The following is a 21,153-nucleotide window of genomic DNA, read 5'->3' on the forward strand; positions in this document are numbered from 1 at the left end:
CTCAATGCTGAAATACTCATCTGATAGTATTTATTATTTATTATACTACGTGCAGATAGCTATCAAACATGCATCAAATATATGCGTTTACCAAGCACGCTTAACTAGTAGGGGGTTGTCTAGAGATTTATGTACTACTTTAGCGCTGGCAATGTTCATTCTAGCTTAGGGCATCATCATAAGTTTATTTCCAACTACCGTCTATATGTGAATGTGAACCTTGACCACCTTTTCCCCATTCCTATAACGGTCCAACACCTCATTGACATACTCAGCCTCGAGACCATGTCTTACAATATACTCCAACGGTTTGATTCTACCCGCCTCAAGGTAGCTTGGAAGGCGTTTCCAGAACTCTTTAGCCAGCTGTGGATTTGCCTGCCAGACACCGAAAACGTTCTGCACGTCGAAACCGGCGTGTTTGTGGCTGACCTTCGACCCGTCGATCGGGCCGTCAGGTAACAGACGGGCTAGCGTCCCTCTTTTATAGCTGGACAGGGCGTTCACAGCAAGGACCTGATCCTCCGGAGCACTCACTGCGTCAAATGCGTAGATCAGGTCGTCATGAACTACCTCCTTGATGCGCTCCAGGACGATATCGCGGGCGGCATGGCGGTCAATAACGTGTGACGCCCCCAATCCCATAAGCTCGGTCTCGTGACCGCCCACAACGACGATTTTCCCAATACCCGCGAGCTTTGCTAGCTGGACACCAAATCTGCCGCAGTTCGAACCACCGCCGATGATTAATAGCGTGGTACTGGCATAATTGAAATCTTTGGCGCCTGGAGACCATGGCGCAGGGATTGCCAGGGAAACAAATAGTGCCATGAAAGATGCAATGGTATTGCATGGCAAGGTGGCAGCTTCGTCGTCTGTGATTGAGTCCGGAATCCTGGAGAAACCTCCGATTTCTGCGAGTGCATATTCCTGCAGGCCATTTTGTGTAGAGCCGGGGGTCAGCCCAGCCTGTGACATAACTCGATCCCCAATGCCTAGGTCTGTCACGCCCCCCCCTATCTTCGAGACCTTCCCGACAACATCGTTACAGAGTATGGCTGGGAGGGTTGTGGCAACAAAAATACCCGTATCGCGTACCTTGCGGTCATGGGGGTTAACGCCTGCAACAGTGACTTTGAGCTGCACTTGGTTTTCACCAGGCTCTGGGATGGGGTAGCTAATGATATTAGCAACTGGTTTCCCGATTTCCAGAACGGCAACCGCTTTCTGTGTAGAAGCCATGCTTGCGAGTGGTGGCAAAATACCAACGCCAGCCGAGACTTGAGGCCACATAGGTGGTTGGGATTCCACTTATCTATACAATAATCAATACCCTTGTCCAGCTAGGTTGCGGTGCATGGGGTTTTCTGAGAACCAACGGGTGTTCGACCTTAAGTGTTGGGCGTGATATTGTATACTCCCCCGGTTAAGTGCAATATATATGCAGTTATTCCGTCATTTTTCCACCAACGGGTTACTACGTTGCAATGCAGCCAAAATCTCCATTTTGATCAGCCCGTAATCCCGGGATGAGGATTAACCGCAACGTTAAGGCCTTTGTCGTTGATGAGCACCAGGGGTTAAGCATACCAGCTAACATTAGTTAAGGATTTAAGCCTTGGATCTAAGCCCACCGTCAAGTATCTCGATGCAATTCACCAGTGTCGAGGAAGGCCCTACTTACCTGTCGCTGTGAGCCTCTTATATATGCACGGACCCAACCATCTAGCATAACTACCGGGGTCATTCAGGAGCGTCGCTGAAATCCCTGCTTACCTACCGCTGTGAATCTCTTATGCACGTACAGGTTGGATACATAATGCATCTACAAGGGTGGTGGTACCGGCATTCTAATGCCATGGTCTACAGAGCACCTTGTATATCCATTACTGTCTACCTTGACGCACTCCTTTAACTAAGCACTCGAGGTATTACCAGTATATCCATAAAAGGCCATTTCTATACTCTCAATGCTTAACTTCCAGAAGTTGTCATCAATATTCTGAAGTGGTTGCCTGCTTGGGTGATATGGAACCTGGCCCTGCTCACCGGCGCCGGCGGCCTGCAGTAGCATGTACTGAGTGCCGTCGACGTAAGAGACGGTGCGACCGTGGGCGTCCATGCAGTCCGTGTACCAAATCAATAACCTCTCTACGTTGTGTATACAAAAATGACTCGGTTCCAAACATTATATCCGACACGAGTACGGGAGCAGGATCGGTAGGGGACGACGTTCAAGGGGCGGAACTATTCTCGTTACCCTTAGAATACCCGCATGAGAGTCCACAGACAAATTTAGCGGACCTTGACTTTGACTTTGACTTTGGCGACATAACACAAACTCTTCTCCTACCGCCCTCGGATTCGTTTGGCGCTCTCGATTCGTATCTCTTCGGCCGCATATCGCCCACATTCGAACGAGTTGATAGACCGGCAGACGTGGCAGAGCCTTCAGAATCATACTTAGAGATGGATCGCGACCAGAGTCTTTCCCAAAGGGAGTTCTCATCCTTTGCTACACGCCAGAACAGCGTTTCCAGCCAACGGCGCTGGTACGATATTTTTGCAAGATGCACAAAACTTCAGTTCCTCGTTTATGGTATGGCTCACCATCGACAAGACCGTGAAACGCCTTGGCTGCCACCAGAGTATGAGTCGGTGCGGCCTCTCATGGACGATTTTACAAGATTGCACCAGCTTATGAACTCTAACCGCAAAGATCGACCGTTTTCCATATGCCATTCAATTGGTGTAAAGTCGAGCCTGAACTCCTCACTGACTCGAGCATTGTTACCAACGCGAACAGTATGCAACGTGCTTGTTGGTGCCTATATCAAGACTTTTGAGTCGGTGCTGCGCATCTTGCATGTGCCCTCTTTCATGGCAGAATACGAGCGCTTCTGGGAGGCTATACCGTCAGAATCTGCGGTAAATGAGGAGGAGGAGGTGTTGGCATGCAAAATTTTACTCATAGTTTCACTTGGGGCTTGCATATGCGTCGGTTCCCAAGGCTCTACCGACGTAGACGAGTTGCCGAGTAACTTTTTTGGCCGCGCGAGCAGTTGGATTGCGCATGCACAACACTGGGTGGCACAGAAAATGGTGACAGGCTTACTTGCAGACATAGACCTGGCTCAGATATCATGCCTTCTTGCTCTAACTAAACACACACAGCATAGCTATGGCCTAGTATGTCACCCATGGTATTATGACCTGAGTCGACTAGGAATTTGGCTCGGCTTACACAGGGAACCACGAATTAGCTTCCCCGAAATGCCGGTTGGGGAAGCAGAGATTCGCCGTCGTCTATGGGCCACCATGCTTGAGCTATCGCTATTGGTATGTTTCGACAAAGGTTTACCAGCGGCCCTGACTCCAGATAGCTATAATTGCGAGGCTCCGTCTAGTATCGCAGACGAGGACATCGAGCTCGGATTAGTTGCTCAATGCCTCACTCCATCAACAGTGCTCGGGTTATTGACACGAACGCATCGTATTCGTATCCAGATTTTACATCTCATCAATGCTCCCTGCGTGTCTAAAGCGTACGATGAGAGTCATCAACTTGCAACAAAGCTAAATGCGGCCTGCTGTGCAAATTTGGACGAGGTACGCGCTTTTAGCAAGCCAGAACCGTCCGAATTTCAAGTCACCCTCTTAGAGATGTTTACGCGGCCATTTGTGCTAGCCCTTCACGCACAGTTTGCTGAAGAGCCTTCCAACAAGTCAGCATACTACTCGCGCAGGATGCGGATGGAAATCTCATCCTTGCTCCTTCTGCCATTCTCTACATTACCAGTGTCATCAACGTCCGCACAGCACCCGATTTCAGTGGATACAGGGAGCACCGGAGGGGAAAAGCGAACATCCACTGGCGAGCAAGCCATACTCGCGGCGCTTCGAATCCATGGACATGGGCATTTTGCGCTTGTACAGCGTCAAGCAACAGCGTCACTATGCTTGGATTTAGTTAGTGAACTTGAGGAGAATGAGTTCCCGACGCTAGAAAGCGCTTCACGAAACAGGTTACGCGATGCACTACGAGGCGCTGTAGATATATTCACACGTCGCATGAAGGTAACAGAAGGCGCGTGTTCAACGCATGAGTTGGTCTTTTTCACCAGCGCTAAGGCCTATATAGGTGCCCTCCAACGCAAATGCACGCCTGGAGAGGCCTATAAGGCTATCACCGAGGCTGCGCGACGAGCTCTAGCTTCATGCTGCGCAGAAATGGAGAGAAGATCAAATGATTGTACGCGGTGGAAGATGTTCGAGGGACTATTTGGATTGTAGCTAAACCCAAACACATTCCGCACACATACACACGAAAACAAGGCAAAGACAGTACCTGGCATAGGAATACCTAAGTAAATTCCTTTTGAATTTGTATGTTGCCCTATAAAATTCCTTCAACATCATGATCATTTACCACTAAGAGCTTCCATGTATCTATATCTATATACTTAGTAGAAGCGTAGACCTAGCGAGCTGTAACTAGTAACATCTTACTATATATTTAATCACATCCTTGAGGTTTTGTTGCGCTGATTGCAATAAATCTCCAGCGTTCTCGTCCAGTATAGCCACAATGTATAGCAAACATAGTAGTAAAGAGCCTTTCCAGTCCAAATAACTCCACGAAGAAGTATGGTACTAACAGAATGAAGTAGCACATGCGCAGCATCGGTAAGATGTTTTTGGAGTAGTCCCGTATTTCCACATCTACAAACCCCGATTTCTTGAGAAGATCCTCAAAGTATCCCTCCCTGGAGATCTCGTTGGTCGGGTATCCCACATACTCATTCACCCGTCTCATTTTTTTAGAAAGGGCATCCCCTATTTGCTCCCCTTTGTGTATACGACGACGTTCAGTTTCCAACAGGACAACCCTACCACCAGGTTTCAAGATGCGATAAAAGTTCATCAATGCCACCTCCAGATTATCCGAGTGCCCCAGGGCCTGTACTGTATATACCCCATGGTGCGATTCTCGGGGAATCGACTCGAGATGGTGGTAATCTAGCTTCTTAACCGTCACTTCCCCTGATTTCAAGTTCGCACGCGCGACGTTTTGCCTCGATTTTTCCACATGGTAATCAAGAGCGTCAATAGCCGTCACGCGCATCCCCCGCTGCGCTATGCTGAGCGCAACCCTAGCAGTACCACACCCAGCTTCCAGGATCTGGGATCCCACAGGGAGCGCGAGAAGCCCTGCCACCTTGGCCTGCATGCTGCGCATAGAGCACCAACTCAGCCATTGAGTACTGTGGAGAGCAAGGGAAGAAGCTACTTACCGTTCCAGACTTTCACCAATAGGGACGGGCCAGTAAGTGTCCTCGTCATAGTAGCCGTAATGCTGGGCGCCATCAAGCATTATGTGATATCCAAAATAGGACTCCCACGATTGATAGTAGGCTCGGAGGGACTTCTCGTCGCATTCAATGGCATTCATTGAAGATTTTATGCCAGCCTGAGCTTTGGGTCGAGGAAACATATTGAAACTAAAATGTACATTTACCTCTGTGGAAGAATACAAGGCAATAGAAAGCTTTCCCTTTCTCCACTGACCTCCCGCCACAAGGCTGCTCCACTGCTATTGTACATATAACTAGCGGTACACTTAGACGTATAATTTTAACGGGATGATAAACCTTGCTTCCTACACACATAGTAAACCCCTGGGCGGCATTTTCATGCGGAGATCTTAACGGGATATTCGGGAAATTAATTATGTAAAAGCCCGACTGGTGAATTGGTAGGGCGGTAATTTGTCTGAGGGGGCTACGGTGCACTCACATGTACTGGCAGACTATGAGGGATAGTGCCGGCGGGATGTTATTGAGCGGTTTATATTATAATGTATTGACCTAATTATAATTTTATACTATTTACTAGAAGAGTGATACATAGGCGTTCCCAACTCGCACAACTATAAATTCAATGTCCCAAGTGCATCTAAAATAAAATGATAACTCTAGACTCTCTCCCGTCAATTGGGCTCTCCTCCGGCATCCTCGCTCTTCTTCTATGTTGGTTGTTTCGCCATCATGGAGAACGCGACTACCGTCCGAAAACGAATGGTTATCAACCAGTGGCCCGCTACCATCAGTGGGACCCTATTCTAGGGCTTGATCTCGTATGGAGTCAGGCCATTGCATTGCGGCAAAACCGTTATCTCGAATGGCTCAAAGACTTGCATGCCAACATGCCAAAAACGTTCTCTATCAATTTCTTTGGAGGGCGATGGATCTACTCGATCGAACCGGAGGTCTTAAAGGCCGTTTATGCCACGAACTTCAAGGATTTTGGAGTAGAGCCCATCCGCCGCCACACAAAAGGATCGATGCCGTTTGCTGACAAGGGAGTGAACACAACAGACGGCGAAGACTGGGCGTTAAGCCGGCAGCTCATCAAACCATTCTTCGAGCGCGATGTGTATACCAGCATAGACCGCATAACGCCATTCGTAGATCGTTTCATGGAGTTGCTCCCTTGTGACGGCGAGAAGTTTGATATACAGCCTCTCATTCAGCGCTGGGTAAGTGACTTCCACCACAAGGGATATTTGCCAAAAAAAAAAAAAAAAGCTAATGGATATAACTAGTTCCTTGACCTTACTTCTGAGTTTATATTTGGCAAGTCTATGGATTCCATGGCAGATCCAGAGCGAGCGAAGATAGCCTGGGCAATGACTGATGTACTGCGAGGCGGCCGTCTGCGCGCCCAATCGCACAAGTTCATGTGGGCATTTAACTGGGATTGGTGGCTTAAGGCTGTTGACGAAGTTCATGCGTTTGTTAACCCGTACATACGCGCCACGTTCAAGGAAATCGATGAGCGCGAACAGAGCGCTAAGCTCGGGCTCTCCCTTGCGCCAGAACGGAGCGACCTCCTCTGGTCCATGGCATCTAGCCTGAGGGATGAAGAGCTGTTGAGATCGCAGCTCTGTCTGATTATCGTGCCCAACAACGATACGACTTCAATCTTTATCAGTAACTGCATCTGGTACCTAGCGCGGCACCCTAATTCATGGGAGAGGCTCCGTCAAGAAGTTGCTGCTCTTGGAGATGTGCCCTTGACCTTCGAGATTTTGCGAAATATGAAATACGTCAATGGAGTTTTGAACGAAAGTTAGTAACTTTTCCTCCGTCTCTATAACCTAACTTCCACACCCCTATAAAAGTTTCTGTAGGCTAAACCACACCCGTAGCGCACCGGCTCATTCCAAATAACGTCACCCAGCTGCGCGCTTGTGTTAACGATACGGTGCTACCCGTAGGTGCTGGCCCGGACGGCCAGTCACCCATGCAAGTGCGCAAAGGGGATATCGTGTCGGTAACCAAGACAGTCATGTATCGTGATCGCGACTACTGGGGCGAAGACGCCGATCAGTTCCGGCCCGAGAGATTTGATGGATTTCGAGGGAATTGGGGGTTTCTTCCATTCGGCGGAGGGCCGCGCCGCTGCCCTGCCCAGATGATGGTGCAGACAGAAGCGGCGTATATGTTGGTGCGGCTTGCCAGGGTTTATCGCCGTATTGAAGCCCGGGACCCAGCCCCTTACAAGGCTGTGATGAGAATCGGACCATCTAATGACACAGGGGTGCAGATAGCCCTGTACAGATGATTATCAGTAGAATAGCCAGTGCCATCTTTGGTCTATAGATAACCGTTAGATATACTCCGTAACCCCCTCCTTGTTCTCTCCACATTCGCCTTGTATAACCAGCATGAAGGTATTCTACGGGGCCTTGTACTATCCCCACATGGTACTTTTTTTTTTTTTTTTAATAACTGCCTTGTGACATTCCTTATTACTAGCAACCATTAAGTACATTACTCTTCATCGATTTCATTATTCTTGGTAGGATGTGTTTATGCACCTATCAGACGTGTTCATCTCATTAACATTTGGAAAACGCGATATACTTATGTGCTGCTAGCTGGAGGACTGTCAAATCTTGCCGAGCTATCAAAAGAGGTTCTCCCGTTATCTACCCCTCTACACCCTTGCGCCTCTTGACCTTGATCTTTGCGCCTGGTGGAGGAATCGCCAATTCTGCCATCCAGAGATTAGGTGGTCGCTTGCCCCCATACTCTGGTGGAAATTTGATATCATAGTTTTCCAGAATGTGTGCTAAGATCATTTTTAGCTCGATCTCAACGAGAAACCGGCCAGGACATGCGTGTCGGCCATGGCCAAAAGGTAGGTATTGAGGCGAAGTTGACACAAAGGCCTGTGGATGCGGACCACGGCCATCATATGCGGTAGCATCTTGCTCACGGGAAAACCTAAAAGGATCGTACTTCAAGGGTTCTTCAAACTTTTCCTCGTCAATCTGCGCTGGGGACGCCAGATAAGAGATGAGCGAGCCATTTTGCAGACTAATCCCGGCTGGTGTCACCACCCCATTCTTCATCACTTTTCGCAACAGGCCACGGTTGCCAAATGGGAAGTTAATACGCATAGTCTCACGCGCGACGCTGTCCGCTTTGATCATTTTGGAGAATTTTGCCTTTGTCCAACCTGAATCACTAGGCCCCAGAATGTGGGAGATCTCGTCCCGTAGCTCGGAGATGGTGTTAAACTCGCTGTCTGAACCGATGACATTAAGTAACATATTCGTAGCTGTGATGGTCGTTTGGTGCATGCTAACAAAATTTGATGCACAGAGCCGTGTAGCAATTATGTCAATATCGTCGAGCTCATGGGGTCGCTTTTTCTGAGCAAACCGAAGCATCATCTGCAGTTGGTCCTCTGGTTCATTTTGTGACGGAATTTTGTCTTCGTGTTTTAGAAATTCCATCCTCTCCTTGTAGAGAGGTGCGAATAGTTTCGTGACTTTGTTAATATTACGTCGTGTATGCCAACTGGAAAGGCGTCCAACTATGGGTCGAAGGATCTGGGGAAATGTTCCACTCGCAAAGGCAGTAAACATAATCCCATCAATCACCTTGTATGTGAGTTTTAGATATGTCTCGTTACGGCACAACGGCTGGCCAACAGTAAAGCGACTTGATGCCTGCGCGACTATCATCCGAAGGGTGCTTTCCAACTGGATCTCCCTCCATGTTTCTGTGTCAGTCCCAAAGTACTTTTCCAGTGCACAACGGAGCTCATCGTTTAATGATGGAATGATGTTATGCAGGACGGTGTTTAGTTGAGTTTTAACAAGGTTGAATTGCCATGGATCCCCCCAATACCTTTGGTGGCCGAGGCTATATTCAGTCTGATTCACCTCCAAAAAGGCATGAGTCACGCTGAAGACATCATCGGGTTGCGCTATAGCCCATTCCACTGAGTTTTCTGGGAGTATTACCTCCGCTCGAGTGCCAAAGCCCGGCACCAGGACAGCTTGACCTTTTTTCGAGAACTATAAATTCTATAAGCAGTTGCGAAAATGTGTGTTTTGTTTTTTAAAGGAGGTCTGTTATACAATTTGATACGCTTCATTGTACAATGAAGCGCAGTCGGTGTAGTATCTCCATCTAGTCCACAAACTAAATGATTTCCGCCCAACTGGCTCTCCTGCTAACGGAAGTCCTGCATTGCTTTGAGTCAGGAAGGACGACCAGCAAAGGATGACCCCGGCGATGAAAATAATGGCTAGCAATAATGATGTGATGATTTTGTAGGTGCCAGTCTCTGGCGAATAAGGGAAGAGTAGCTCCATGGTAAAGAAGGGAAAGAATCTATATTGATCCTAGTTTGTTCGTTTTCCGGTAACTTCAGGATCTTCTAAAATATCTAGTGATTATATGGGAAACGATACTTTCGACGACGGCCATATTTTTGCTAGGGGAGTGGAATTCGGTATATTTCCATGAAGCTAGGGGTCTCCAATGGCGTTTTTGTTGTCCGCTCGTCCGGAATTTCATGGAAGCAGGCTGGGTAGTGGTCTGTTTTGAGGTTCCTGGTTCCTAATATCCGCAGCCAAGCCCCTGAGGTGCGGAGAATTCGCGGGAAGTATCCAGTGGATGGCATGACGTGCCAAGTATCAACGAGGACGACTCCCACGAGGTTTCGTCATCTCCTCGTAGTAATAGTTTCAAACCCGGTAGTACTCCATAGCAGTGGTTGCTGTCTCCTGTGGCTGGCTATTAACCCCAGCCCGCATTTCGGCTGCCCTAGCCACAAGCATTAAATACCTAAGACATATTCCTTACACATTCATTGTCATTGTAACTGCTTCTCGGTGCGACACCCTGGAATCCGTCTCATATCAGCAATATAATCTAACCCAGTCACAAAACCAAGGAGCGCCGAAATATGGGGTTCGATATTGCAACACCACTTACGCTGAGGTGTGGGATTACTCTCCCCAATCGCCTAGTCAAAGCAGCCATGGCAGAAAGACTTGCGGCGAGAGACGGCCTGCCGGGGAATGACGAATGCCTGGCTGCTTATAGAAAGTGGGCTAGTGGAGGCTGGGGCTTGATAATAACAGGTAACTTAGTCCTTTAAAACACTACCCGCCCATAGACACTTATGTTTTTCAAGGAAATGTACAAGTGGATCCAGCATATCTCGGTGGCAATGGGGATATTAGCGTCAGCAGTTCATTGTCGAAAGAACAGCTACTTAAATGGAAGCTTTGGGCGGAGGCCTGTTCCGGGAAGGGCTCAAAAACAATCGTCCAAATCAACCATCCTGGTCGTCAGTCACCATTCACCAAGGGCATAGCCCCTAGCGCGATAGCACTGGACATTGGCAAAGGCATCGTGCCTTGGATGGTGAACTCTTTTGTATTCGGCACACCAAGAGAAATGACAGAAGAAGATATCCAGGATGTGAAAAGAAAGTTTGTGACGGCCGCACTTCTAGTAGCCGAAGCAGGGTTTGCTGGGATTGAGATTCACGCTGCTCATGGCTATTTATTAGCTCAGTTCTTATCTCCCAATTCCAACAAGCGGGTAGATAAGTACGGAGGATCTGCTCTGGGAAGGGCTAGATTTGTGGTGGAAATAATTCAGTCCATTCGAGAGGTTGTGCCTCGTAGATTTTGTGTTGGCATCAAAATCAATTCCGCAGACTACGGGACTCCTGCTGATATGGACGACTGCATACAACAGATGCAGGTCATATGTAGCACTGAAATAGATTTTCTGGAGATTAGTGGAGGCAGTTTTGAAAACCCAACGTTTAACACGGGACCAGTGCATGAGCAGGCGGCATCCAACAAGATTCGTGAGGCATTCTTTATCGATTTTGCAGCAGCCATCAGATCTAAGATCCCTGGGGTTCCCCTTCTAGTGACGGGTGGATTTAGAACACGACGAGCTATGGAAGCGTCTATTAGAGACGGGAGTTGTGATTTGATCGGTATTGCTCGGCCTGCAGTGCTGAACCCAGAGTTACCGCTTGCTATTCTCCTCAATCCAGCAATTCCAGAACCAGAGGCCATAGCCCATGCTATCAGATTAGAGGCATCAAGCTTTGCTAGGTATATTGGAATCAAGGCGATCGGAGCAGGTGCGGAGACTGTAAGTGATCAATTAATTACCGCTTTAAAATGCGAGAGCTAATGGGGGGGAAAAACCACATCAGGGTTGGTATACCAAGCAGATTCGCCAGATGGGTACTATCCAAGGCTCTATTCTCATCACGGGCTCTAATGGAAGCCTTGGTAGCTCAATCGTTCAGCGCATCCTCTCTCACAGTGAGCTTCGTCGAAATTACCATGGGCTTTATACAGTGAGCAAACCGGAGCGAGTATCAAACATCAACCGAGTCCTCAAGCAGGCCAAAAGCACAGGCCACGCCAGCGAGATCGTAACTTTGGATCTATCCAGCCTTGAGAGTGTTCGTAAAGTTGCAGAAGACATCAATAGGCGCATCGCAAACGGCTCTCTTGCTCCCATCCGCGCATTGATACTAAATGCCGCGTGGCAAGAACAGACCACGCAAACTTTCACCAGAGACGGCTTCGATATGACATTTCAGGCAACCTACCTATCTCACCTTTTGTTGGTGCTCCTACTTCTTCGAAGTATGAATAAATCTTGCGGCCGAATTGTTGTGTTGAGCAGCTGGGCACATGAGTAGGAACCACCCCATTTGAGCGTGAAGCAGCCGGGCCAGCTAACGTATTTGTTTGTAGTACAGCTCACCCGAACAACAGGCTTGGAAACTTTGCAAATGTATATAAAGACGAGAAGTATCATCAAATTTTCAACGATATCGGTGATATCGAAAATTTGGCGAAGGGGAAATGGGGCCTAGAGACGGAGAACTCTGGAAACACACATGCAGGAATTCGGCGATATGGCGCGGCAAAGCTATGCCAGGTAATGATGTTGTGAGTAAATAAATCGGCCCAATGCACGATAGCTTACAACTAATAATGCGTTTCCTTAGCCGCGAACTATCTGAGCGTCTAGCTGGTGACAAAGAGCTCTCTGGGGTATCTGTGCTAGCAGTTGATCCTGCAGCAATGCCGAGCGATCTCACCCGACGTGACACTTGGGTTAGGAGGATCTTGATAGGGAAGATAATATTACGCATCATATCGTTCTTCAGCGTGCTTTTGTGGCCTAATGGGCCATTCAGGACTGCCTGGAAGTCCGCCGGCGATGTGCTGCATGCTGCCTTCGACACGAAGTCGCTTGGTCATCACCCGAGTGGTGTATATCTAAACGGGTCGGAGGTGTCAGACGTGAGCCTCGAGGCTAGGGATAGACGTAAGGCTCGCCAGCTGTGGAGGAAGAGCGTTCGATACCTGCAGCTTGAAGAGGCGAGGATATTTTCCTAATAGTCCGAGGAGTGATTGGAACGGCAAGCACCTACGGACCACGAGAAAGAACGCTATGTGGCAAGAAATTGATGATGATGATGATGCTCTATGTATAATGTAGATGACTGCTAGCAAATGTATGAGCTTTCGAGGTTGAACTGAACATGCTATGAAGCGGGCTGAAGCCATGAAACGGGTTAGAGTCACGTGAGTAGTGCATAAGATTAGGTAAGCTGATATGAGATCTTCGTTTATGGTCTCTACCGCCTGCAATTCTCCGCATCCCCCGTCAGGTCCAGCGGTGGTTGCCTGGAGCCCCTGGGATGTATATCATGGAAGGCCTTCGCTTTCAGCTGGGTCTTCTTAAGATGATGGCTTCAGTGTTGACCATCGCGTTCAAGCCAACACCTGTCGTGCGACTCATCCGTCTCTTTGATCCAGGATACCTTATTTAGCTACTCTACTGAGATATTTATACACGCAGCCTGGGCCTTGCGACCAAGCTATATACCGCAAAAGGCCTTTTCGGGAAAATTTAAGGCCCGTGTCAAGAATAGAGCCGTTTAACAGTCAGCTTCGCCTCACCTTTTCATCCTGTTCATTGCAAGCCGCCTCCTTACTAGGTTCGTTCAGCCAAATCATCCGCTCGATCTCCCAGGTCAAACACTTGGCCAGTTATTCCTACATCCCCTATTTTGTATAGGGCCTGAAAGTATCGGTAACTTCAAGAATAGAAAATATTTCCGCACGCTTAAAATATTAATATCTCTATAAAATAATCGAGTATACAGATACCTACCTAGGTACGTACCTAAGGGAGTATTTAAATTTAGATAAGCAGGAATGAAAAGCAGCCATATTATCATGCTAGATCTGGGTTTCAATATCGACCAGGGCTGTTGGTTTAGTGGTAAACATAAATCAATTTTAATATTATCTTATTAAATCTAGTATAGGAATATAGCTGCTTTTACTTCCTACTTTAACCAACCTAAATTCGTATGATTATATATGACTTTATAGTACTTCACGTCAATTTACTATATTTTACATATATTCACACTATCTCTATTTATAGAGTAAACGCTTTAACTATTGAGATCCCGCTCACGCTATGAAAACATAAACAAGCAACATCTCGCGTCCATCTGGACTGTCGACCATACTCTGTATCCGGTTATAACCTTTTTCTGCACGATATTTACTTATGTTATGGGCGAATACTGGCGTCCAGATGAGTGGATAGGCGACTTGTTCAAAAACACCACGATCAATTATCTAGACGGGAGCAAATGGAAGTTCGATGAAAAGATCAGTGAAAAATCATTTTCATTTGATGAGGACGTCCCCAATGATTCTATAGCGGAAGCCTAGGCGGTATACCACTGCCATCAAGTCAAGGGACCGTCTGTCGGCAAGGAAGCCATCGTAAAGGTTCGAATGCAGTAAGTCAGACCATACGTTACAAATTCGGCGATACTCTTGGAACAGGAGCTCTAATATTCGCTACTTGATAGGGCTCCAATCACAAATCCAACGAGTGCCGACCCAAACGTCCGCGCTCGTGAAGCTTGTGTAGATGCGGTTGCCTATCCAACGGCCCAAGAGAGAAATCTCTTAAGGTATCTTACCGAAAGGGGCTGTACCGTGGTTCCACGGCTTCTACATTACTTGAATGCTCTCCAAACTGATTTGGCTATGCCCGTACCGGGAGGCTACATGGTTATGCTGATCATGGAAAAATGCCCTGGAGTTCCTTTGACGAATTTCTGCAAGTATGGCGAAGCGAAAAAAGAGAAGATACGGGAGGCATTTCGCAGAGATTATAAGATTATACGTATGGTTCCGTCTATCCACATTCAAGCCTAAGCTAAGATTTTTGGTAGTACGTTTTTGTTATATAACGTCTATCCTGACGACCCACGCCCTGCGAATATTATCTACGATGAGCGGGAGAATAAATGGTAAGTCTGAATAAGAGGGGGGATTATGTTTGTTTATGCTAATGTTGATAGCTGGTTTATTGACCACGAGCAGACGGAAATAATGAAGGGCTCTACACCACTAAGATTTCACGAACACGATTTCATGAGCTGGGGCCTAAGACCATACACCCCCGACGATGAACAAATATGCGACAACCCGGAACTTCCCGGGGCTTACAAGGAACCAATATTGCTATAGGTGTAAATATTCACAGTGGATAATTCTACGAATATTATGACAAATATCTTGATGGTTAGATGTATTGAGTGTCCATAGAACGTGGGTTTTTTTACAATATCTAATATATTCTTTGGATGCCTAATACGGTGTGCAGCCCGGGGCGGTCCTTCTACTGTCCTCAATATCATGCTGCACTCCGCCGCAACGACCTCTCCTGTTTTTAAGAAAACAGGGGTTGGCAAATGAATACCCCTTCTAGTGTTTACTTGGGATTCCTGCTGGTGTAATGCCGTTCAGTTGCCATTTTTTTCTTGGCCGGATCTCCAAGTCCATCGGCTAATATAATTTTCTATAATTGCTAGCAAAAAAGGCTACCTTATAGCATAGGGGATGCCATGTCGCATGAGGATTCATATTAACTACGAAGACTGTGTCGCTAATGCTGCAATTTATGTAAATGTACCATACTCCATGGGTTCTATTATTCGATTTACCCTGTAGTCAAGGCGTGAGAGACAGTTGAAGCCTAAACTGAAAGTATAGTTGTAGGCGGTGGGACTCTATATAAGGGGGCTTGGGATACATTCATGGATCGATGTAGAGCCAGCAGTCGATAAGGATAATATATATTCCGTTTGGATACTCCGTATGTTTGACGGATAAAATATCCTCGGCTCTGATTTGCCAACCGCTGGATTACTAATTTTCCGGTATTCCGCGTAGTCTATTGGAGGTTCCGACCTACTTCATATTAATTTCAAGATCAGTTTCTGACTCAGATTCCTCACGCTCGGTTGTGTGCTCGGTTGTGTGCTCGGTTAGGTGTTCGCTTGGGTGTTCGAAATTGACCCCATTCGATACTGGCCTCATTTGATGCTGGATATCAGGCCCGTTTAATGTTGGATAGAGGCCTAGGGGTGCCAAGGCGCTACATATGTAATCCTGTAAAGCCAATCAGGGGGCGTTTTCTCAAGCTGTATCTGAACCACTTAACTTTCTGGTGGGTCCTCCGCCACGGCCCGCGTTCCTAACCTTGAGCATAAAAATTATGGGGAGTACTTTAGCATAATTGGCGCAGAGGTCGTCCATTTTGGGAGCCAAGAATGTAGCACATTCTTGACTCTAAAGATAGCAAGATAGAGGGATGCGTTCCTCATAAATCTGAACTAGAGTTGGGGATACGGAGTACTCTTCCGCTATACTCCGTACTTCAACAGTTGAGGACACAGTCAACATTCAACATCATGGAAATTCCACCTAGTGAGGAGCAAGACATTCTTTCAGCTTTCAATACATCGGCATCGGCATCCCCCAACGTTCTAAATTGTTTGCGCAAAGAAGTGAGAGATGTTATCCGTGAGATGAATAGAAAGCTTGCTTCTCCAAAAGACCCGTCGGTCGCCGAACTCCTGAGCTTTCTTCTAAACTCCTTTCGCGTTATACACAGATCCTTCCAGCAACCAGAGTGGGACTTGATGCAGAATCAGTGGACTTCGGAGGATCCTCGAATCACATATGTCAGGGTAACGTCGAAATGTATAACGGATCGAGATAGATACCGCACTTACCTTGCTCAGCGATCGTTGGCTCTCGAGAAAGATGCATAGGAGATAACAACCCATCGATCTTCTCGGGTGAATGGGCTTATTAATAACCTTAATGTTGCCATTGAAGACAGCAAGGACATCATTGAAGACCGCCATGGCACCACCGAAGAGTCTATTAAATTCAAAGGACTCATAGACAAGCCGTTTGTCCATGAAGCAATAAGATGGTGAATAATAGATATGGGCGAAAGCGAAAACAGTAAATCCTATCACTATGACATCCTACATTCGCACCCAGCCAGCCGCAGCTCTTAAAGAAATAAAGAAGGTTATTGGAGTCTACGACTATCTCAACAAGGAGAGTGTGAAAGAAGACATGGCTACTGTTGCGAACCGCGTTAGGGACCAACTCGAGATAACCCAAGTGAACTTTAATCGGGAAAGCGGCAGGGTACCCATCGACATGACCTGGTTTTGGGACAGATTTATTAGGGATCACCTTGAGATAATTGTAAAGGCGTCAAAGTCTTTTACAGATATGTGGATTAAGGAGATGCGGAAGAAGTGGACAGGTTCAGATCGCCCGAAGGAGGAGATAAAAGTAGTACTCGAGATGCTTGGTCGGCTTGCGGTCGCTGCCAAAGATAGAATTGATATCCCTACAACAGGCCTGACACCCCACCAGGGATAACTAGTGATTGCGTATTTAAATATGTCAAGAAGGAGATCGATGATGGAACTGCTGAAGTCTGACCAATGTATCGGATGTACCATACGCCGCCGCCGCCATCTTCTGCTCCATCTCGGTTAGACACTAGTTAGCCGATGGATTTTAGTTCTAGATAGATAAATAGCCGTAGAATGGCCGTTAATCTTCCTAATTACTATTATTATTATCTATTTTACATCTATTTATTACCCTTTTTAGTGCTCACTTAGATATTAAGGCATTGTTTTGCTGCTCCGTTGTGGCTTGCAGAGGCTTTAGTCACGTGACGTGGCATTCCTCGAAGTCCCGCCTCTGAGGGTATATTATATCGGAGCGCGCTAATGATCGGTACGATTGTGGCGTCTCTACGGGACACAACGGAACGGCAAATCAATGCCTATAAGCCCAAGATACAATAGCAAAGAGCGAAAATAGGCCTAATATCGATGAATGATGATGATAACTAGGGAAACAGGCCATATCTGGCCTCTATATATATGGGGGAAGGCGTAGCGTACGTACGAGCCGTAATCAAACAGATCTGCAGGGGGGGGCGTGGCGTTGGCCTGATACTGCCAAGACGCCGTACACACGAAGATTCTGACATATTATAACAATACCTTTTCACCACCTATTAACTAGGTAGTTAACTAGTCACTTGACTAAACTAGTGATAACTTGTTAACTCAATAAAAATGACAATAGGGCGCAACCATTTTCTCCACGATGAGCCAGGTATTTAATAAGCTTGACCACCTCAGCAAATGTGCTTTGATTTCTAAAATATACAATTGAACCAGGTAAGGACAGGAAGATGATAGGTCTCAATGAGCTTCCTCTTGAGCTCATTAGAGAGATTGTTACCTATCTGACTACCTTTCGTGAGATACTCAACCTGTCTCTTGTCTGTCGCCATTTCTACCATGTCATCGATCCATTGACGCGCCAAAAATACCATCGGATTAGACTCACGACAAATAGTCTCTGTTACAAAGCATATTGCAGATTAAACGAAATTTGTGAGACACCCTACCTAGGGCAATATGTCCATGAGTTCCAGATTCTTCCGCCCTACAAGTACTACGCTAGCAATTACAGAAAGGTTGCATCCCTGCCAGACAGCTGTTCAGGCCATCCTGACTTTGGGGTGTATGAAATGTTTAAAGCTATGATGAGTGATGCGGGGTTTAATGATGAGGATGTGGAAACGGCTTGGGATTGTGTGAAACGTGAAACTAATCTTCTCACCAATAGAAGGTTTTTATTACTTCCTTGCCTCCTGGAAAATTTTATTTAATAAGAAGTATGCAATTAGCTAACTTGCATTCAAGCTGGCAAAAATTATTTCATGATCGCAGGAACCCTCTAGACACGAGAAGCCTGGTAGCCACAGTCAGAACCTGGGGTACCCATGCCCTTGCGGTAGCATTGATCTCAAAATCGCCAAATATAAAGGTATTAAAGATCCATGATATACAGCCACACGAGATGTTGGCTCGATATCTCAAAAGAATTAATAACCATCACTCAGATTGTCTTCGGAAGCTGGTTGTCGTGAAGATTTTCTTCAGAGATTTTCACTACAGCTACTATAATAGAGGCAACCTCTTATGCCTCATGCGATATTTTGACCAGCTACCAAGCATCAAGACCATAAGTATCGCGTACATGTGCAGCAAGAGTGACTATAGTTACCCCAAGTATATTTCTTCTGGAACTGCTAACTTCAGGAATATACGTATTAACCACTCTATCATGCCTTCCAGTCACCTTGCAGATATTATTAGACAGCCAAGAATCCTCGAGGAGTTTACTTATACTGTTGGAGGTCGAGATGTTCCTGATCATCCTGACCCTGTCTTTATTTATCCATCAGACCTGCGAGACGCACTTCTCACCCATTGTGCCACTTTACGGATGCTTAATCTGGACGTTGATGCTGACTTGAAAGCTGATGAGGGGACCGAGACGGGTGAGGGATCGTTACCAAACCGATTTGCTGCGTCACTCGGGTCGTTTACTGCCCTGACCCATCTTAGCATTGGCGTTGACTTGCTCCTGGGGAAGCCCATTGAGGTCAACCAGAACCCTCCCCCATCTTTCCGGTTGCTTGATATCCTACCTCCGAACCTGGAACAGCTAGCCATACGTGGGTACAAGGCTGGTGAATGCCAATTTCACACAGATCAAATCTCGTCTTTAGAAAGAAGTCGGGATAAGAGTAATTGTTTGGAGAGGATTACCGGAATCGATGAGCCAATTCCAAGGGGGGTACATAGATCGCCCTCCTACTCCGGTCCGAATCATGAATATTGGGTAGAGGAATACGACTGGGCAACTGAACCAGAGGAATTTGACGAGGTAGAGCCAAGATATTCGGATCTGAGCGGGGATGAAACGGAGAGTGACGAGATAATATCAATTCCTCCACCTTGTCATTTCAACTTTTACTCTGATGACGGCTATAGCTCAGGGAGTCGATATGCAGTACACCCGAAACTTAAATCAGATCGTCTTCATGGGATACTTGATGGATAAGGAACTATAGGAGCTGCCGTTGTGAACCATATCAAACGTGTAAATAGAGGGTATACCCAAGAGATATTAACTAAATTGGATGAAAGCTACGACAGATATATAAAGCAGTACAATAGCAGAGCGCAAACAGGGGAAAGAGAGCAACTTCTGATACAATAGCTTAGGCTAAACATACAGCTCACCTATAGTCACTTAACGAGGTTGATTCAAGCTTGAAATAAAGAAACAAACCACCTTAGTACAATGCTGTAGAAAAACACAGAGCTGAGATTCTCTGTTGAATCACACGGTTACTCCGTCTTTTCCAGTCCTGTAGCAAAAACGCGGAGAATTCACGTCAAATTACGCAAATTCAGCTTTGCATTCTTGTAAAACGTCAAGAATTCGCGTAAAATTACGTGAATTCTAGCAGGATGTAAAAGCGGCCATATCGCGATCCTCCTTTAGGAAAACTCGTAAAATGGGGCTGTTGGTTTAGTGGTATAATACCCCCTTAGCATGGGGGTGGTCCAGGGTTCGATTCCCTGACAGTCCATTTTTTTTTGCTTTTTCCTCTACGAAGTATCTTGACCTATTTTGACCTTCTTCTTTCTTGCCGTTAACAGAGAGAGAGAGGGAGAGAGGGTGTGCTCCTTTTCATGCTGCTGTCACGCTGCCATCGCTCATCGCTGTGATGCAGTCACGGTAGCATCTTGACGTCTACCCTACCATGCGAGGAGATGCATATATAGCCTTGTCGGATGCATAAAAGTACATGAAAACGACGGAGCGACCGATGGATGGCCTCCATGTTAAACGCTTCACGCTGCCGCCGGCCCTCTCTCGGATCTCGAGTCGGGGCTCAGGGCCTGCACCTTGGCTTGGTTTCGGTGGCGCCGTACGCTATCTCGAACAAGCCACCACAAAACACATAGAACACACCATCACTGATCACTGATCATTCATCCACACCGTCGCATGAGAAGAGAAGACAATATCCAGGTTCATGGAGGAGAGTACAAGCACATGCGTCCACGTCGAGCCGCCTGTTTACTCCCAAGTCTCTGAGTCGCGACGGATGTAATGCTCAGCCATCACCATCTACGGAGTACTCCTTCGCCCCATGGATTAGTGCGCTACTGCGGTATCGTGCCACGGAATATGGGATCTTAAACACCGCACACGGGCAGGCTTGTCGCTTCCTTTAGCCGTAAACAGGGGGAAGTGAGAGAAAAACGCCGCCTGCGCCAGCATATTTTACACGCAGCAAGGGATTTCATTATTCCTTCATTTACACAAGACATGTGTATCGATATGATCGGTCTCCGGGCACAGGGCTGCGCCTACAACTACTCGATATGGGGCCCCGATGTCAATGAATGCGACCACTGATGCACTGATGCACGATGATGATACTGTCGTGTGTTATTTATACAAACTCGTCGGCTGAGGACGCCCCCTTTTTTTACTTCCTCTCCGCG

General features: G+C 46.9%; 8 protein-coding genes and 1 non-coding gene across 9 annotated transcripts; 6 read left to right on the plus strand and 3 right to left on the minus strand.

The window, feature by feature from the left end:
• Positions 1-201: 201 nt before the first annotated feature.
• On the minus strand, positions 202-1,242 carry GIQ15_01206 (putative alcohol zinc protein; the record flags this gene model as incomplete). The annotated part of the gene is made up of 1 exon (XM_033548623.1): positions 202-1,242. One exon carries the CDS (start codon positions 1,240-1,242, stop codon positions 202-204), a length of 1,041 nt encoding a protein of 346 aa, XP_033409574.1.
• Positions 1,243-2,469: 1,227 nt separating this feature from the next.
• GIQ15_01207 (uncharacterized protein) lies at positions 2,470-4,293 on the plus strand (the record flags this gene model as incomplete). Its single annotated transcript, XM_033548624.1, has 1 exon — positions 2,470-4,293. The coding sequence occupies one exon, from the start codon at positions 2,470-2,472 to the stop codon at positions 4,291-4,293; it is 1,824 nt and encodes a 607-aa protein (XP_033409575.1).
• Positions 4,294-4,516: 223 nt separating this feature from the next.
• On the minus strand, positions 4,517-5,452 carry GIQ15_01208 (uncharacterized protein; the record flags this gene model as incomplete). The annotated part of the gene is made up of 2 exons (XM_033548625.1): positions 4,517-5,231; positions 5,295-5,452. The coding sequence occupies 2 exons, from the start codon at positions 5,450-5,452 to the stop codon at positions 4,517-4,519; spliced, it is 873 nt and encodes a 290-aa protein (XP_033409576.1).
• Positions 5,453-5,965: 513 nt separating this feature from the next.
• Positions 5,966-7,626, plus strand: GIQ15_01209 (Cytochrome P450 52A13; the record flags this gene model as incomplete). Its single annotated transcript, XM_033548626.1, has 3 exons — positions 5,966-6,538; positions 6,605-7,130; positions 7,211-7,626. The coding sequence occupies 3 exons, from the start codon at positions 5,966-5,968 to the stop codon at positions 7,624-7,626; spliced, it is 1,515 nt and encodes a 504-aa protein (XP_033409577.1).
• A 367-nt stretch (positions 7,627-7,993) lies between these two features.
• GIQ15_01210 (Ent-kaurene oxidase) lies at positions 7,994-9,037 on the minus strand (the record flags this gene model as incomplete). Its single annotated transcript, XM_033548627.1, has 1 exon — positions 7,994-9,037. The coding sequence occupies one exon, from the start codon at positions 9,035-9,037 to the stop codon at positions 7,994-7,996; it is 1,044 nt and encodes a 347-aa protein (XP_033409578.1).
• Positions 9,038-10,269: 1,232 nt separating this feature from the next.
• On the plus strand, positions 10,270-12,751 carry GIQ15_01211 (uncharacterized protein; the record flags this gene model as incomplete). The annotated part of the gene is made up of 5 exons (XM_033548628.1): positions 10,270-10,447; positions 10,501-11,483; positions 11,548-12,041; positions 12,101-12,298; positions 12,358-12,751. 5 exons carry the CDS (start codon positions 10,270-10,272, stop codon positions 12,749-12,751), a joined length of 2,247 nt encoding a protein of 748 aa, XP_033409579.1.
• Positions 12,752-16,720: 3,969 nt separating this feature from the next.
• Positions 16,721-17,137, plus strand: GIQ15_01212 (uncharacterized protein; the record flags this gene model as incomplete). Its single annotated transcript, XM_033548629.1, has 1 exon — positions 16,721-17,137. One exon carries the CDS (start codon positions 16,721-16,723, stop codon positions 17,135-17,137), a length of 417 nt encoding a protein of 138 aa, XP_033409580.1.
• Positions 17,138-19,072: 1,935 nt separating this feature from the next.
• GIQ15_01213 (uncharacterized protein) lies at positions 19,073-19,703 on the plus strand (the record flags this gene model as incomplete). Its single annotated transcript, XM_033548630.1, has 2 exons — positions 19,073-19,559; positions 19,624-19,703. The coding sequence occupies 2 exons, from the start codon at positions 19,073-19,075 to the stop codon at positions 19,701-19,703; spliced, it is 567 nt and encodes a 188-aa protein (XP_033409581.1).
• A 453-nt stretch (positions 19,704-20,156) lies between these two features.
• On the plus strand, positions 20,157-20,228 carry GIQ15_t0008. Its single transcript has one exon. It is a non-coding gene; the product is annotated as a tRNA-Ala (tRNA).
• Positions 20,229-21,153: the final 925 nt, after the last annotated feature.

The sequence above is a fragment of the Arthroderma uncinatum genome (genome assembly GCF_011692745.1).
Source record: "Arthroderma uncinatum strain CBS 119779 chromosome Unknown scaffold1, whole genome shotgun sequence".
NCBI classification, from domain to species: Eukaryota; Fungi; Ascomycota; class Eurotiomycetes; order Onygenales; family Arthrodermataceae; genus Arthroderma; species Arthroderma uncinatum.